Raw genomic sequence first — 13,476 nt, 5'->3', positions numbered from 1 at the left:
GGCCACGTATGGTGGGATGATGGACCACGCGGGCTGGAACGCTCAAGGCGCACACTAGCCCAAGCAGAGCCTCTGACACATTCAGGAAGGTCAGAACCAGGAGGAGAAAAATCCGAGTGTCCACAGTGACCGTCAGGAAGAGGGGCTGCAGGGCACCCATGTGATGCTGTCCCCAGGTTCTCTGGGCCTCTGTGGATTGCGACATCACCTCATGATTCTCTAGCACAACAAACAAGCACAGGTGAGGGCTGGCTCCGTGAGGCTCCAGGAAGCGGAGTCTGCAGAACAGCCAGCCTTTTTCTCGGGCAGGGAAGGGCAGCCCCAGCAGGGCTGGGAGAGGCTGCAGCTAGGCCTAGACGAGGACCTTCTGTAAAGCAGGACTGACACAAATGCCGGCACTCAGAAAGCTTCTGAGGGGCCAGTACTAGAAAGCAGTCTCTAGATGGAGAGGGGGGATGTGGCTGCCCCACGCCAGTCTCACCACGCGGCCTCTAGATGGAGAGGTGGGATGTGGTTGTCCTGTGCTGGCCTCACCACGTGGCCTCTAAATGGCCTCGCCACGCGGCCTCTAAACGGAGAGGTGGGATGTGGCTGCCCCACACCGGCCTCGCCACACGGCCTCTAGATGGAGAGGTGGGATGTGGCTGCCCCACGCCGAACTCGCCACATGCCCCTCCCAGCACCCATCCTCGCCTGCTCACCCCTCCTGGCTGCTCTTTGTGCTCTGGCTCTGGTCTTTGACCACGGACACCAATGTGACACCACTGTCTTTAACTCTATGCAGCTGAGCACATCAGACAGGTGCTTTTACATCTGGAGAAAATATACGCTAGAAGGAAAAAGGTTTCCATGGACTGATTCCTGGTAAGGGGAATCTGCAAGCCTGGAGACCCTGCCCAGCCCCACTCTGAGTGCTCAACTGGCTCCCAGCGCTGAACTAGTTTTTGATCCAGGATCTGATGTGGCACTGACTCCTTCAGCTCTTTTTTTTTTCTTTTTCCTTCTCTTTCTAAAATAAATTTATTACAAAAACCTGTCTCAGAAGAAATAGAGACAGCATTTAAGGCCTTACTTTACTTAAAGGAATAAGGCCATTTTGAGAATATACTCTTTCAAAAATGCTCTATTCATTTAAAAAAATGTTTATTTTAAATATTTATTCTAAATATTACAAAGGCTTTTCAAACAACTCTCTCTTTTACAGCTCTGTTATTCATGGATTCGTGAAAAATTAATGTGTGGTGGTTTTATTTACACATTATTTAAATGGTGTACTTCAATTTTCTTTTCTCCTTATCAGGGTTCTCTATTTTATCTTACAGACTCTTAAGAAGGACACAGATCATGCATGCTTTAACTTTTTCTGTTTAAAGTCCAAATGCTGTGCTGGGTATAATGTATTTTGATCTATCTCATATAAATGTTGACTATAAATATTAAAAATTAGATTATTTCTAACTTTTCTGGAGTGGGTGATGGGTAATGAGTTTAGATTTCTTCTTGCTCCTCTGCATTTCCAGTGTTGAGGGAAAGTGGTCACGTATACATTTAAAAAGAAAACACAAAACACTAGCTAAAGTAAACCGGGCCAGGAAAATATGCCATACAATAGCTTCTGAGGCTAGGTATACATTAATCGCTCTTTTAAAAATATTCGTGTTGTTAGGGTTTCTCCCATTGATGAACAGAAATATTTTTCTTTGTTTTAATACTATTTTAGAATTTGCCCAAACCTGCTTCTGTTAGGGCAGCCACAGAACAGAAAGAAACCAAACGTCTTCAAATATAATGTCTAGACTAAAAACAAATCACATCATTGTCACTGTTACTACCATTAGGAGTTGCATAAATAGCAGCTCAGCAGTGGGACAGAACTATAATCAATAGTCATAAAAGATGACACTTATGAGCGTGTGTGTGTGAGAGAAATAAGCATAAAAACTAATTGATCGTGAGCCCAACAGTTTAATTCTTCAGGGCGATCTTGGATGCGCTTCATAAATTCTAGTCAGCAAGTTATTTTCTCACTACTGGTTTCTAAAAGGTCAGAAACCCTCTTGCAAAGTGCTGCCCCCCGAGCTGCAGAGCTGTGGGGCTTCAGCTGGCCGCTGCTCCCGTGCAGTCCTCAAAGGCCCTCCGAGGTTTCTGAACTCCAAAGGAGACCCCCATTCCGCCGTGTGGAGAGCTCTGGGAGCCCTGCATTTAGCTTCACTTGTTAATGCCACACGGGGTCCCCAGGTTAGGCGTGGGGCCTCCCTGCCCAGCTCTGTGCAATTCCAATGACATCACAGTGCTGCGAAGGGCAGGGGAGCACAGCGCCTGGAGGATCCGGAAACACTCACCACATCGCATGCATGTACGTGGGCGGCAGACGCGGGCTGCTGACGGGAGTGCAGTTGTACGACCTCATGATCCTTTCCGCCAATAAAAAATTTCGGAACAGACTAGCCACCAGTAAGTCCTGTCTGAAGAGCTTCTGGAAGAGATCTGAGGAGAGATCAAAGATAAAAAGGAATCTTCAGTGACTTGTGTCTAGCATTTAAAGTCAAATACACAGATTCACTTCTGTCAAAAATTGCTAAAAACAAGTTGGGACTAATATGCATATTTCCCATCAGCACCACACACTCATGCTGAAACACGCACACATGCTTACACACACACACGTGCACGAATATACATGCATGCACACACGCATGCGCACACATGTACACAATGTATACAAAGATACACCCCTATACAGATACACATGTACACACGTATGCAAATACACACACATATGTAAATACCCACACACAAATACGCATATGCATACACACGTGTGTACATACACACATGTACACGTGTACACACACACAGTGCACATATACATAATGTGAACAAACACCCAAAATCAACCAATCAATAAACAAAAAACACAAACAAGTCTTACAACAGCAATTCTGGTTTTCGGCCAACGTGAATAATGCCAATGACTCTGAAGACAAGCCGCTGGTGCGCGGTAAAGGCTGTGCGAACGGTCAGGGCCAACGCTGACGCGGTCTCTCCACACCACTGTTCTGAGGACCTGGCGTGCAGTAACTCACCCCCTCGCAGAAACCTCCTAAGGTGGTCGCATTCTACTTTCAGCCCCTCCCACTGTCTTCCTCACTAGTGAGGCACTCATGGATCCTATCTGACTCCTCTCATGTCCAAGGGTCGGCTCCCCGCACACTCAAGGCCATAGCCTCCCTCCCCAAGGCCCTGCCCGCGCCTCACCCCGAGGGAGCACGTTCCACGCGATGGTGTCTGTGATGGCTGTGAAGATCCAGTTCAGCTCACCCAGGGGCGTCCTCCTGTCGTTCAGGCGGCCAGGGATCCTAGAAAACACCGGGCGTTCTCATGAGTGATGCCACAGCTCTAAGAGCAGGGAATGGAGGAGAGGTTGCAAGAAAAACGGGCGCAGGTGGCGAAGGGCTCTGAGCAGAGGGAGGAAGGCTCTGAGCAGACCCTCGGCGCACGGCCGGAAGAATTAAACTCTCCATGAGCTCACAGCTCAGAGCTTAACCTCCATCTGCAGCTTTCCTCCCTCCTGCACACCTCCAAAACGACTGCTTCTTCCGGTGTCCCCAGACATACAGACCAAGCCCAGCTGGTCACACACATGGTTCCCATGGACCACGGACTGGACCCCAAGGGCAGTCCGTGGCACATACTGAAAGCAGTCCACATCACGCTCTGCAGGTTTACATCTCAGCCAGCGAACGCTGTGGAAGCTCACCATCCACACTGGGGGGAATCTCGCCCACAAGGTCTCCTTTGCCCCTGTGTATTCAACACGCAGCTGATACCCGCGACAGGGATGTGAAGATTGGCAGTGTGCGCCCAGGCCCTGTCCTGAGGGAGCCGGGTCTGGGGAGGACAGGTAACAGGCAAATGAACAAGCACACATGAGTGGTGCCAAGTGACGGCAGATGACGCAGGGACAAACATGACAGACAGTGGGCGCGGGGTGAGGCTGCTGCCGTTTCGCACAGGGCAGGCGGCACCAAGGACCACTCCTCAGCCGGGAGGACAGAACCATGACTTTTGCAGCAACTTGGATGGAGCTGGAGGCCATTATTCTAAGTGAAGTAACTCAGAATGGAAAACCAAATGCCACACGTTCAGAGCCATGAGCATGATTCCGCTATCGAGAAGATTTAGCTGATCAGCAATTCCCACCTTAGGAACCATCTGATGGCACCGTCCTCATAGGAATAATATTCAAAGAGGCGATGCATCAGCGACACAGGGTAGCTGAGTTAAGTGAACTTCTTTTCTTAAATTGTTGTAGTTGCAGTCCTGCTGTGTTGCCCGGGCTGCTCTTGAACTCCTGGGCTCAAGGGATCCTCCCGGCTCACCCTTCCAAAGTGTTGGGATTACAGGTGTGAGCCACCATACCCAGCCTAAGCGAGCTTCTTAATAAATTCTTCAACACATGCTCTTTCCTTCCACTAAATGCCTTTTCCTTTAGCAACAAAAAACGTCTTATTTCCTCAAAATAGGCTCAGTGATAGGACAAGAAAAATGAGAAATTGAGAAGTCGGTATAATATTCTGAAGCAGCACTGTGGCTCAAACAATGCGAGAAGTCTCAAAGATTTCCAAATTCAAGAAAAATTTTGACCTCCACAGGGGAGACCAGTTTACCCAACATCAAGGTTTTGCAGTCAGGCTGCTGGCCAGGGCGGGGATGACTGAGAAGCACCTTTCGTGAGCTGTGTGGGTGGGGGAGGGAGGGCGGGCATCATGAAGGATTCCCACCATTTAAAAGAAACCAGGGCCTGGAGGTGAACACACAGCACAAGGACAGCAGAGTCGTCTCAGCGCCTCTTCCTTCTCCCCAGCCTGCTCTCGCTTCAGAACAAGCATGTCCACTGCGTGCAGGAGGAACGGCCAGGCTGCCTGCCCTCCGACCTCCGAGCAGGGGAGTGAGGAAAAGCAAAGGCACCCGGCCACCCAACAACCTGCGACAGAGCTTGGCCCACGGAGGGATGTAAGGGTGGGGCGCACCTCCCAAAGAGAAGACATTTCCTTATGAAACGCAAGTAAACAGCCCGGGAACTCATTTTACCAGGTGGCTCATCTCAGCCCTCAAGCGCCAGTGCAAACAGGGGTGGCTGCTCGGGACACGGCCCGGGGAAACAGCACAGAGAAGGGGCACGGGGGGCATCGTAGTGTGGACATGGCCAGTGCAAACAGGGGTGGCTGCTTGGGACATGGCCTGGGGAAACAGCCCGGAGAAGGGGCACGGGGGGCATCGTAGGGTGGACATGGAGCCCCAACACACTTGTGTCTTGGGTCCCTCATCTGCAGATGAGAAACACATATGCTGAAAACCTTTTTAATGAAATTATTGACAAGATCGTCAATAACAATGTTCTGCAAAAACACTGCCTCTTTCAAGCTACGGGACTGCCACCGAGCGCCGCCTGCCCTCCTTACCAAAGCCGTGCAGAGGAGGGAGGGCACCCAGGCCACACGCAGAAACTCTGTGGTCTAGGACCAGTAAACACACAAGTGGCCCAAGTGTGCAAGGAAGGCAGGCACGGGAGGTGCTGATCTTAAGTATCCTGTCATGGGTTCTCTCTTCTCTCTCTGGAGTTAGTCAAACTACGAGGGCAGAGTACCGTCCCCAAACCTCAAGAAGAGAGGTGCCCAGGGCAGGGTGGGACCAACTGCAGAGCTCAGGTCCTCGTTGCATGGGGTTCAGACATGTTACCCTCCCAGCACGACTCTAACAACACGTGTGGAGCACTGTCAGTCCGGGAAGTGCCCAGAGTCTGCGTGTTCAGAGTCACACAGACATGAGCGATTGACTGACTGATACTGCGTCAAAGTCCACACTCTACATTACACGGCTGGTCTTTCTGATGTGCGGAGCCCCCATCGTAAGGCAGCTGGATGTGTCTGTCCCTGCCCTAAACAAAGACACTTCTATCCTGCATGAGTGTGCGCTGGCACTACCTTCTTTATCACGTGTAAAAGTCGGGAAAATCTACGTAGCTCATTACATCAACTTCCAGGAACCAACCAAGCCTGAACCGGAAGCAGGATGGGGACGGGGGATGCAGGGAGATGTGTGGTGCTGTGTCATCTGCCCTCGTGGAGCCCGAAATTCACTCCGAAACCGACAAGGGAGAAATGATTAAACCAACCATGCAACAACCACAACGCAGCAGCTACAAGCAATTAAATTGTTATGAACATTTCAATGATATGGGACAATGCTTTCTAATATTAAGAAGCAAGATAAATACTCTATCATCACAATGACATCAAACATGTGCAAGAGAGACAATTGGAGGAAAAAAACCTCAAAATGTGATCATGGGGATACTCTTTCTTGTCTTTATATCATCAACATTGACTGCAATGAGTGTGCCCACCTGAGTAACAGGGAACCGCCGAAACCCTGGCTCCTGCATCTCCTCATCCTGGGCCCTGGTGATGCCAGGGAGGGAGCCTATGGGTGCAGCACAGCTCTGGCAGCTGCGGGGGTCAGGACTGCATCTCGGAAGAAGGGCAGGGACCATCACAAGCACAGACAGACCATTCGCCCACAGGCTGTTTGCAAACCAGGACTAAATGCATCCCTAACGTGAGCCCAAGTATCCTGAGTGGAGTGAAGCTCATAGAGCCCCTGCTGTTCTTGAGTCTGTGACCCCTGGTTAACAGAAAGTTGCATTCTGAGCAGCAAAGAGCTTCCCATGAGGTCACACACCCCAGCACTGTCACTGGATGGCCAAGCCATCAAGATAAACAGAGGCCAGATAGCACCGGTGTGTACTTAGTTGTGTTTTTACAAATTGGTATCTTGTGATAATCACCAGTAGATAAATGCAAAGCTAGATTCCCCCAAAACGGTCCTGAAAATCCCACTGGTCTCTTCCCTAAGCTCATCATGAAACTAGAAAGAGCCTCTGCCCGGCCAACTTCAGACAGACCCAGAAATCATTCAAGTAGATGAACCAACCATCCGGTGAGTGAAATCTGATGTGACTTCTTGATCCAGCAGACCTGGTCCTACCGGGGGTGACCATGTGGAACCGAGTCCGGCATCCCTCACTTTTCATGTCACATAACATTAAATCTTTACAGAAACAATTTGTTTCTGGTTTCCTTTCTGTGCCTGATCCTAACTAATGCTGAGCCTCGCCCAACTTGGGAGGTCACTGGGATCATGAGGGGACCAGAGCAGAAGCCTAGTGGCGTGGGGTGTCCACGTCAGACCATGTTTTATTCTAGAAGTTTCTTTAAACCCTCAAAGGGTTAACGATCAAGGTGGCTCTTTTAAAATTTAAATCCAGAGTGTTAGTCAAGGACTTCTATGCGAAAACTGTAAAAAGCTACAGTTCAGGAAAAGATCCCTGAACTGGGAGACAAGAAAACTCAAGCGCTGGTCCCAGCTGTGCTGTGGCTGGATGACTCGTGGCGCCGGTTTCTCTGCTGAGTCAACACAGCTGACCTTGATGCACAATGGCGACTAAAATAAAACAAATCACACTCCAACAACAGATGTGGCATGATGCCAGGGGTGGCCCCCGACAGGGCCCGCGCCTCCTCAAACTCTCCTTCGCTGCCGTCGCCAGGAGGGTTTATCTCCACCTCCCCCCACACTTCCCGGGCTCACCTGCGGCATTCAGTTTCTTGCCAGGATTTATCTTCCATACCCCAATATCCAGGCCATCATGGTGACTCCGGCCCTGCTAGACACTGGCAGAACTTCAGCATCCATACCCCATTTGTGCAACCACCGTAGAGTGCCAGGCCAGCTCCGAAATGCCAAGCAGGTGCCCTTCCCCTAAGGCCCCTTCTTCTTCCCTGACACCTCTGGCTGTCCCCACCACCACCCTCTGCTGGGAACTTGTCACTCAGCAAGAACGACTGTGTCCCCGGCCCTCGCCTTTGATTCTCCACCAGCTGCCTGAGGGGTCACAACCTATCACAGTCACTCTCCCAGGGGTGCTCCCCCCACCCGCCTCTCCCAGACCTGCCTGGCTCCCTGTCATCTGCCCATCACCCTGCCTGCTCCCCACTTCCAGGGGTGCTCCCTCCCTCCCCCTCTCCCGGACCTGCCCGGCTCCCTGTCATCTGCCCTGTCATCCTGCCTGCTCCCCACTTCCAGTACAAGGTGCCACCCACTCCTCGGGGCCCTGTCCCTCCCTGGGTCACCCACAGGTGCCCATCTGGCAGGTGCTCGCCTCCCAGTCTCTCCAGGTTCCTGCTCTCACTTGGATTCTCAGGGGCGCCTTCAGCTCTGTCTGCACTCAGGAGCCACAACACATGATCCCTTCCCCATGGGGTGGCCGCCTCACTGTTGTCCCCAGCCCCATCCATGCGGAGGACAAGGACTAGGGGCAGTGAGGTCATCAGGACGTCTCCCCTGCAAAGCCCCCCGCCTTCCTCTTCCTGCACCTGCAGGCCTAAACTTGGCAGCCAGACGGACAGGGGCTTGAATTTGGCCAGAGACTGGCTCTGTGACCGTGGACTGGCTGCCTAGCCTCTCAGAGGCCTGGATTTTCCTCAGCATGGACATTTACACTACCTCCACCACCGCTGCCAGTCGGGCACTCATGCCACGCCTCCCGCTGTGCGGCTCGGCAGACCGAGGCCCCCAAGTCACCCACCTGCCAAGCCCACCAAGACTTCCTTCCCAGTGCCCTCGCCAGGCAAGTCTTATGTTCACATGCTTTTCAGATGGAGAAACTGAGGCTCTAGGAGGGTGTGTCTTCCACTGGAAACTAGCGGCAGAAACCAGACCCAGGCCCTGCAGCCGCCTCGCAGGGACGCGAGGACCAGGGATGGGCCGGGGAGACCACTGGCTGCTGGGGTTCAACACACAGTGGCTGCTGGGGCCTTATGCCTGTCCACCCTGGGGAAAACCCATGTGGCCCTGAAGCTCGCACTGGCTAAGCTCTCCGTGGGCCCCTGCAGGCTCCTCTTACCTGCCGTGCAAAAGCTGGATTCTGTCCTCGCCGCCCTTCCCAGCCACCTCCTGCCAAGCCCCTCACTCCAGTGGCCGCCCAGCCTTGCCCTTCCTCATTTGCTGAATCTGTGGATCCTGACTGTCTCTCCCCTAGCACCCTGTTCCTCCCTTAATGACCTCTGGGAGCACTGCATCGCCAGCTCTTTTCACAGCCCGGCATCTGCTCCAGCAGCGGCCTGCTCCTTCCAGGTCTCACTCAAGGCGCTTTCCTTCACCCTCGACTTGCCTGGCATTGCAGCTCAAGTGTAACATGTAAAATCAAGCACAATGTCATCATCTCCACTGCTGGTCCCCACTCCAACAGTCCCTGTGGATTCGCTTTTCACTGAGGCTTGAAACCCCGGAGGCCCCAAGCCCTCAGCCACTCTCTGTCCCTGCAGTGGGGCTAGCCAGGCTTCCCACCTCCTCTACCGCACCCTGCAGCCAGGCCCGCGAGGCGTCCAGAAAGCATTCTCGGGCCAGGCCCTTCTGCTCTGGCTCACACTATGCAGGCTGACAGCTCCTAACACACAGCTGGGTCCCCAAACCTACAAGGTTCGCCACTGATCACTGCAGTGGTTTTCCATTACTTTTTAGCCACTCTAACAAAATCTTATGCAGGACAAAGGAAAGCAAAACCCCTCTGGCTGGAGGAGTGAGGGCCAAGAGCCCACTAGCTCTCTGTCTGCCTGCACAGAAGCTGCGTCCACGCCCCTCGGGTCTCGAGAATCACTCCGTGGAAGCCGCCTCGCCAGCCGGGAGGGTGCTCTGCACGTGGTGGACTGTCCAGCCCTGAGTGACAGGGCACGGGGAAGCCACCCCACCAGCCGGGAGGGTGCTCTGCACAGGACAGACTGTCTAGCACAGGATGACAGCTGAGATCCTCCTCTCAATTTCTTTGGTGCTCAACTAATCCCTTACTTTTTCTTTTATTACCCACCATTGTTCCACTGTTAATTTTCTGTGTAGCTAAATTCCCGTGAACAATGACTTGCTTTCCTCGGCATAAATCAATCTCACAGTTCCCAGTAGCTCGTTAAGCACATCGTGTGATCTCCACAGTCCACAGGCCTGGGCCTCGTCACTTCCCCACTTAGAAAACAGCGGCTCGCACTGATGCCGATGGCTGTCTGCTGCCTGTCGACATGGGCTGGGTCCTTGGTGGGAAAAAGTGTGGTGCAGGCACAGCCCCAGCTGTTATGCACAGGGGCTGGTCCAGTGTTCAGATGAGGCCTTGCTGTGTTCTGGGTGGCCCTGTAGCACAGCGGAGCTACAGAGTCTGGCCACCTCCAAGTTGGACTGGTAGCTCTCTCTCCAAGGGGCCTGCAGAGGCTGGGCCACCTGTGAGTTGGAGTGACAGCTCTCTCTCCATGGGGCCGGCAGAGCCTGGGCCAGGTGTACATCAGGTCCATCTTCTGTCCTGGCCTCTGACAGGTGTTACTTCCAACAAACCTTGTACACCCCTAGCTGCCTAGTGTCTGCTCCCCAGCACAGCCATGCGGCCGATGCGGTGGAGGCTAACTCAAGCATGTTTACTTTCCTTGTGCTATTTTCTGTTTCTCCCCACCTTTCTTTTTTTATTTTTATTTATTTATTTTTTTTTTTTTGAGACAGGGTCTCGCTTAGTCGCCCAGGCTGGAGTGCAGTGGCGCGATCTCGGCTCACTGCAAGCTCCGCCTCCCGGGTTCACGCCATTCTCCTGCCTCAGCCTCCCGAGTAGCTGGGACTACAGGCGCCCGCCGCCTCGCCCGGCTAATTTTTTGCATTTTTAGTAGAGACGAGGTTTCACCGTGTTAGCCAGGATGGTCTCGATCTCCTGACCTCGTGATCCGCCCGCCTCGGCCTCCCAAAGTGCTGGGATTACAGGCGTGAGCCACCGCGCCCGGCCTCTCCCCACCTTTCTATTTTACCGAATACATCGCTTTCCAGCCATGTCAGACTTGTCGGTCTCAAACATCCTGTGTGCTCTGCTCAGACCACCCTCCTGTCTTCTTGGCTTAGGGGACATCTATGAATCCTTTATCATTTGGCTCAAGTCCTGCCTCCTCTCAGGACACTCCACTGGGGCCTCTCCCACCCCAGCCCAGGGGGCCCTCCCTGGCGGCTGCGGCTTTGATGCCTGCCCAGAGAACTGTGAATGTCTCTGCCATAAGAGACACTGCAGTCCAGGCTGTGTCTAAGCTGAGGTTTGGAGCTCTCTGAAAGTGAGGACTAAATTCTCTCTTCATCTCGCTGTTACGATGCTTAGCATGAAGCGTCGGATACAGAACAGGTGCCGCATACATACTCGATGAGCCAACGGGTGAGTCCCCACTGAATGATTGTCAGGCTGTACACAAACAAAACGTCAAATGAAAAACTACGGCTTCCAAGAAATAGGACAAACTCACTAAAAATACTCACACGATGATAAAAAAGAAAACAAGATAATACAAATCATCCCCAATTCCATCATCTAAGAAGCTCGTGAAACACTCTGGCGGCCATTCCCCTAGATTATCTCTTTGTGCACAAAATCAAAAACATACCCAAGAATACGCTTAGACAAAAGTCTGGAAGGGTATACACAAAGTGATAATAATGATTATCCTGGCATGCTGGAGAAAATGCATGATTTTAATTCTTTTTGCTTATGTGTACTTAAAAATCTGTGCTGAAAACATACAACTTACATATTAAAGAAAGAGAAAACCTTTCCCTCCTTTTTTTAAATAAGAAGGAGGCTAGAGCAAGTTTTCTGAAAAGGGAAGATATTTCAAAACTGTCTTATGAAAAAAAAATTTTTTTGAGATGAGGTCTCACTCTGTCACCCAGGCTGGAGTGCAGAGGCTCGATCTCAGCTCACTGCAACTTCCACCTCCCAGCCTCAAGTGATCCTCCCACCTCAGCCTCCCAAGTAGCTGGGACAACAGGCACATGCCACCACACCTAGCTAATTTTTTGTATTTTTGGTAGAGATGGGGTTTTACCATGTTGCCCAGACTGGTCTCAAACTCCTGAGCTCAGGTGATCTACCCGCCTCGACCTCCCCAACTGCTCATGTACAGGCATGAGCCACTGTACCCGGTCAAAACTGTATTATTTCAAAAATTTATATCATCTCAGATTAAATTCAATTAAAGAAGGAGGTCGGGCGCGGTGGCTCAAGCCTGTAATCCCAGCACTTTGCGATGCCGAGATGGGCGGATCATGAGGTCAGGAGATCGAGACCATCCTGGCTAACACGGTGAAACCCCGTCTCTACTAAAAAATACAAAAAAAACTAGCCGGGCGTGGTGGCGGGTGCCTGTGGTCCCAGCTACTTGGGAGGCTGAGGCAGGAGAATGGTGTAAACCCGGGAGGCAGAGCTTGCAGTGAGCCGAGATCCGGCCACTGCACTCCAGCCTGGGCAACAGAGCGAGACTCCATCTCAAAAAAAAAAAAAAAAGAAGGACACACATTTAAATTTAAATGACTACTATGAAAATGACAGTGTAGAGAAGTTTGGGCTGGTTCACTTACTTACTGCAAATAATTCATTACTTACAAAGGTTCCATGACAAGGTCAGGGAGGTGAACTGAGCAATTTCTTTATGGAAATAATTCTTTTGAAAATCCAGGTCAGTGCATAATGGTTAGATTGCTAGTAAGAGGAAAGCTATATATATGTATCTCAGACTAGGGGTTCTCCACGGTGGGGGCTGGAATAACGGGGGGCCGCGGATCAGAGTTACTGAAAGCAATCGGAGCACATGCACAAGCGTGACGACGGGTTCATCCAGCTTCTCAATGAACGCTGCATTGAAACCATATTATAAAGCATGCACATTATACATATGGTAGAGGGAGGCTGAGGCTTGTTGGAGAGGGCGTGGCTGTGTCTGGTGGGTAGAGGAAGGTTGAGACCTTGTTGGAGAGGGCGTGGCTGTGTCCCGTGGGTAGAGGGAGGCTGAGGCTTGTTGGAGAGGGCGTGGCTGTGTCCCGTGGGTAGAGGAAGGTTGAGACCTTGTTGGAGAGGGCGTGGCTGTGTCCCGTGGGTAGAGGGAGGTTGAGAGCTTGTTGGAGAGGGCGTGGCTGTGTCCCGTGGGTAGAGGGAGGTTGAGACCTTGTTGGAGAGGGCGTGGCTGTGTCCCACAGGTAGAGAAGAACACACATGAGATGATCTTCAATGAAATGCAAGAAAAATCCCGCAATATATCAAAGGGTAATATACCATCAGCAAGTGGGGTTTACCACAGGGATGCAAGACTGTTTAACATCTGAACATCACTCATGTGATGAACCATCTTTACAGGGTAAACAGCTGTACAACCCCCTCTACAGACACAGAGGAAGCCGCTGACGAATTCCAACACCAACTCATGCAAAAAACTCTCGGAAAACTAGGTCTAGAAGTGTACTTCCTCAACCTGATAATGGATACCTATGAAAAGTTCACAGTACATATTATACTTAGTAGATTAAGACAAAATGTCTCCCTGTCATTGATCTTGACTGAGATCAGGGCTT

At 51.5% G+C, this 13,476-nt stretch overlaps 1 protein-coding gene across 7 annotated transcripts in view; it reads right to left on the bottom strand.

Annotated features, from left to right (window-relative positions):
* RPTOR (regulatory associated protein of MTOR complex 1) overlaps window positions 1-13,476 on the bottom strand; it is a 408,568-nt gene that overhangs the window by 135,131 nt on the left and 259,961 nt on the right. For all 7 annotated transcript variants that reach the window (XM_009191419.4, XM_003913544.5, XM_009191423.4 and 4 more), the window contains 2 exons: window positions 3,259-3,359; window positions 2,343-2,487 (listed from right to left, as the gene is read on the bottom strand). In XM_009191419.4, the coding sequence (XP_009189683.1) occupies window positions 2,343-2,487; window positions 3,259-3,359 (246 nt within the window). The remainder of the gene's footprint in view (window positions 1-2,342; window positions 2,488-3,258; window positions 3,360-13,476) is intronic.

The sequence above is a fragment of the Papio anubis genome, chromosome 17, assembly GCF_008728515.1.
Source record: "Papio anubis isolate 15944 chromosome 17, Panubis1.0, whole genome shotgun sequence".
Lineage (NCBI taxonomy): Eukaryota > Metazoa > Chordata > Mammalia > Primates > Cercopithecidae > Papio > Papio anubis.
Note: the sequence above shows the minus strand (reverse complement) of the source record. Positions and strands in the feature narration are given on the sequence as shown.